Source organism: Echinops telfairi, unplaced genomic scaffold (assembly GCF_000313985.2).
Source record: "Echinops telfairi isolate 266 unplaced genomic scaffold, ASM31398v2 ScPeMD7_3533;HRSCAF=4204_0, whole genome shotgun sequence".
NCBI classification, from domain to species: domain Eukaryota; kingdom Metazoa; phylum Chordata; class Mammalia; order Afrosoricida; family Tenrecidae; genus Echinops; species Echinops telfairi.
In genome coordinates, this window is record NW_022107431.1 from 36,375,824 (window position 1) to 36,380,773 (window position 4,950).

Genomic DNA, 4,950 nt, shown 5'->3' on the forward strand with positions numbered 1-4,950 from the left:
AGAAAAACAACAAAGACAGGAAAATCCTGTCTTTTACAAGAAAGAAGATACAAAACCCATCATTTGAGTCCACGTTTAAGGCGTGGGGAGGTGGGGTGGAGACTTGGGAGGCATCGAGAAGAAGAAACATAATATGTAGCATTCCGTGCAGTGGTCACCGTCTGCTGATCCCACGTGCCTACCGAGAAGCTAATTCAGCTCCCCACTCGGTAACATCATTGTTGCTTTGACTGAGGCAAGAGCATCCATTACCATCACGGGCCTCAGGGAGCCCATAAAGACAGCATCATAAACACGAGTTCCCTAACGGGTAAGAGTAGTCATCCCACTTTCTGTACTACACTGAACAGTCACTATAATGCCATTAAAGGAAACACAGCAAACGGAAAGACATCTCGCAAAAGGACTTTTCAAGTTCAAGCTGAGCTATACACTGTGGCACAGAGGCAGCTTGTGGGCATTTGTTAAAACAACACAATGTTATCAACTTCGGAAAAGACTCTTAGGATTGCCTTGAGCACCAGCCAAAGTTTAATGAGTCAAGAACCTCAGTCAGTTTCCTGTGACTATCCCTTTGCAGAATAACCAAGGTACACATGAGGGAAAAGCCATCACAGTTTCTTCTCACATATATCCTGTTTGTGGACAGAAGTTTTTTCTTATTAAAAACTACAATTTTCTTAACTGTCAAAAGTTATTCAACATTTTCTATCATATTAAATTAGCAACATAAAACATTATGCTTTATCTATAAAGTTCTACTGGGTTCCTTCCGGCTTATATACATGTTTGCATTTCTAATCTGCAAGAAACAAATTCCTATTTGATATTTGGTAACAGAGCATTAAAGAGTTACTATACACATGGCATAAGCTATCTCTATATATATACAAAATACACTTCAAAGAGAAGCTAACACTTCAGCAAAAATCTAAGCTTGCATAGTTTAAAAAAAATTACGAATACAATTTTGTTAAAATAGAAAATGGGGAATAAAAGTTCTAGAATGGATATGGAGAGATCTTTTCCAAATTTTTATTTGTGCACATTCAATTGAAAAAGATAACTTGTACAGGTTCTTTGGTGCCCATATTCAGCATACAAAAATGTAAAAGACTGTTCACAAATAAAACACACTAGCTCAAACTGGAGAAAAGAAATAACAATGACAACGATAAAACAATTTCAGGTAGTGCACACTGTGACAGCTCTGCTTAGGACATGAGAATTACTGCGAAAATAAATAGAATGTCCTTTTGTAAAAGCAGCAACGTCATGTCTTGTAAACTTCCCTTTTATATTACAGCAAGGTTTGAATGAAACTCCTGCGGCCAGGAGCGTGCACTGCCGCCGCGGGGGAATCCGAGTCTGTTTCCTCAGTCACTGTTGGTCCAGTTTTCCTTTTGTTTTGAGTCCAATGTGCAGCAGATTTCAAAAGGTGCTCAGTTAGGGATGCTAACCAATGACACGGCGGATTATAAAATTTCTTTCCTGCTTTCAAACACAAATGGGTAAATCTGTTCCACAGCAGCAGCAACAGCCTTTACATTGGGGCCTGCAACAAACACAGGAGGGAGGGTGAGACGAGGGGGAGAGCACTGGGTAACGGAGCTCCCCAGTAGAGAACAGCAGAGGCTTCATTTTTTTTTTGTTTATTTTTCCCCCTTTAAACCTACACGTATATTATTAGACACACAGTTATACTAAGAACCAAGAGGATTTTTTTAAAAGCAACATTCTTGATTGAAGGAAATCTAGGACACATAACTGATGTTATTCATCTCAAATAGGTCACCAGTCTGAAAACAGTACAGTAGAACCTGTGAAAGCTGGAACTAGTGCCAGGAGGAAGCCTGTCAGAGTCGGAAAGTGAAAATAAACATCTTCCATGAAAATAAGTGATAACAAAGTGGCAAGACCACCCTCTGTCAAAGGCAGGAAAGTTTCAAGACCTGGAAAACTGGGGCAGTCCTGTTGAGTTCTGGCTCTCAAAGATTTCACTGTGTATACAAAACTACATTCTAAACGGGGATTTCAGTGAATCTGGGTTCCTTGCCTGATTAGCAGGCTATCTGGGCCCTGATAATTTACCACAGGCTACATGAAAATATGTTTCCAAACACAACTCTTTCCACTTTACTATTTTTTCAATCAAATATTTCTCCCTACAATTGAAGCAATTTTAAGAAAATCAAGAAAGAAAGAAACCGTATTCAAACTCTCATGGATCAAAATAAGAAACTGTATAAAATGCTTATGAAAGGAAGGAGTAACAAAACAGATAGACAACTACTTTTCTTTGGTTACTATTCCTTCCAAATACTTAAAGACTCAAAAGATTATTATGAAACACATATAACAAATAAGTAATCAACTGTATATTTGAATTTTTCCCTTAAAACTTCTAAGAAGTGCATAAAATATTTCAATCTTCAGTATTTGTAATACAAGTTATCAAGAAAAAAAATTTTAATCATGCTATGGAGATATTTAGGGAACCTTGGTGGTGTACTTCCTGGGTAACACATTTTGAATCCACCAAGCCGCTCTGAGAAAGCTGAGGATTTCGATTCCAGTAAAGATTTACAGCCTCGGAAACACCAGGGCAGTTCTACTCTGCCCAGAGGGTCTCTACGGGTCAGCACTGACTAGAAGGCAGTGAGTACGTATGTAGACATCAACGAGAACAGGCTCAACAGCCCAGACTGGAAACTACCAAGTGCCCACAGACAGTAACTCTCATGCTGGATTCTAAACAACAGTGAGAATGAACGACCATCAATTTCCCAGAATAACAAGGATGGACTGCACTATAGTAATTGTGAATGAAAATAGGCAGACACAAATAATTTACATATACTCACTGTTATGAAGTCAATTCGGACCCAGAGAGTCCCTAGAAGGGCAAGGCAGGACGACCCCTATGGGTTTCCAAGACTGGACCTCTTCATGGGAGTAGAAAGTCGTGTTTTTCTCCCAACTTTCTATATAGATTCATAAATAGTATAAAAGCAAATAAAACAATCTACAGACTTGAAAGTTAGGAGAATGGCTTCCTTGAAGGGCAGAGGAAGCTGCCGAGAACAAATCAGACGGTATAGGCATCTCTCACTACAATGAATCCATATATGACCAGCTTAGCTTCAACATCATACCTGTTACTGTGATACTTCCCGTTGAAAAAATCTGTAATGTAGCTCTCAGAGATTTTATTCGATAGCACACTGCAGGATGAAGCTCGGGTTCATAACTGTACCAAAAAGCAAAAACAAACACCAACAGTTACTATACATATTTATAACCATGGACAAGTAACTGTGAATAAAGGATGTCATTTTGATTCTTCAGAGCCATACCTGGCATGAGGTCTATTGTTCTTGGTGAATTCTGGCAAACGGATTTCAAATGGCATGTTACATACTGCCAAAACATTAACAACTTTAAAATCTGTAAATATTACCTTTAGGAGAAAAGGAAAACTCAATGAATTATTTTAAAATAGAAAGTTGGTTCATCAAATTCAATAATTGATTTGAAACCTTAAGAAAATAAAAAGAACAAAATCATCTTATTTATTTAGTGCTGTTTTTAATGAACTCATCATTCACAAGTACCTTAGGAAGCTCATAATTTGTAATGATTCTATTCAGATTGAAGCCCTTATGAATTCATATTGCACAAGGCCAGCATGCCAGCAGATGGTCACCTGACAAGTGTGAGAGCCTGCCGACAAGCATGGACGTGTCACCAGGTTCTGACGCTCACCATCCTGACCTTCCAGTCTGAGAGGGTGAAAAATGTGGCTTTGTGCCAGAAGTGCAAACCACCCAAGAGTGGAAAGGTCCACGAGCCCTCCAGGAAACAAGTCTCTATGCTAAAGGGAGTGGGCCAAAGTCAGGGTCCTGTACAAAGACACCACAAACTGGAGACTAGGAAAGGACATTGAAGGATAGGCGACAAATTCCAATTTTATAAAAAACTAATTTAATTAATTAAATATTTGCAGTTTGGTTTTTGTTGTTGTTGTCCTTATTTTTTAATTTTACCTGAAAACCCAGTTTCTGCAGACTGCGAGCTAAGCGTCTGGCACCAAATTTAGCTTCTTCTTCACTAAAAAAAAAAAATTTCAGTTACACACAAAAATAAAATTTATACTGGGAGTATTATAAAACTTAATGCATTTGTTTTTAAGTCTAGGAAAACAGTCCTTTTCACAAGGGGAAAATCTGAAAAATTAAAAACTCCAGAAGTGTTTACCTTGTTGCTCCAGTGCAAATAATCTTTCCTGAGGACCAAATTGTAGCTGTAATTCTAGGTTTTCTAAGCTTCATTAATACTTTCTGCAAAAGAAAAAAACATTAAAAATAACGAACAATAATTTTGCTCATGTATGGTTCTGTAACTATGTGACCACATTAATGTCCAACTACTATTCCAAGCTTGTTTAACCTTGAAATAATTGATCTCCAAGTCACTTGCTCTGAAAGCAAATATAATACTTAATATAAAGACTTTATTTACTCAAAAGGACAATTAATTTAAAATACAAGGTCTATAAAAATCTATTTTCAGTCATCTTGTATGCATGCAAAAACTGGGCAATGAATAAGGAAGGTCAAAGACTCAATGATGTTGAATCATAATGTAGGCAAAGAATAGTGAAACGTACTGTGGGCTGCCAGAAGAAAAAAGACATCTGTCTTGGAATAAGTAGACAGAAAATGCTTCTTAGCAATGAGGCTGGAGAGACGAGGTCTCACATACTTCAGACATGTTAACAAAAGGAACCCGTACCAGGAGAACACTATCATGTTTTGTAAAATTGAGGGTCAGCAAAAAAAGCGGAAGCCCTTTAATGAGATGAAACGACACAGTGGCTACATAACAGACTCGGAGACGGTAACGATTGTCAGGGTGGAACACACAGGCGGTGCTGGGTTGTTGTACTTC

General features: G+C 38.0%; 1 protein-coding gene across 1 annotated transcript in view; it reads right to left on the reverse strand.

Moving 5' to 3' along the window:
• Nucleotides 1–508: 508 nt before the first annotated feature.
• The window catches only part of TBPL1 (TATA-box binding protein like 1), a 6,074-nt gene continuing 1,632 nt past the window's right edge, over nucleotides 509–4,950 (reverse strand). The window contains exons 2-6 of the mRNA XM_004701987.3: nucleotides 4,258–4,340; nucleotides 4,047–4,110; nucleotides 3,357–3,460; nucleotides 3,156–3,250; nucleotides 509–1,555 (exon numbers count right to left, since the gene is read on the reverse strand). Of these exons, the coding sequence (XP_004702044.1) occupies nucleotides 1,476–1,555; nucleotides 3,156–3,250; nucleotides 3,357–3,460; nucleotides 4,047–4,110; nucleotides 4,258–4,340 (426 nt within the window). The 3' untranslated portion in view covers nucleotides 509–1,475. The remainder of the gene's footprint in view (nucleotides 1,556–3,155; nucleotides 3,251–3,356; nucleotides 3,461–4,046; nucleotides 4,111–4,257; nucleotides 4,341–4,950) is intronic.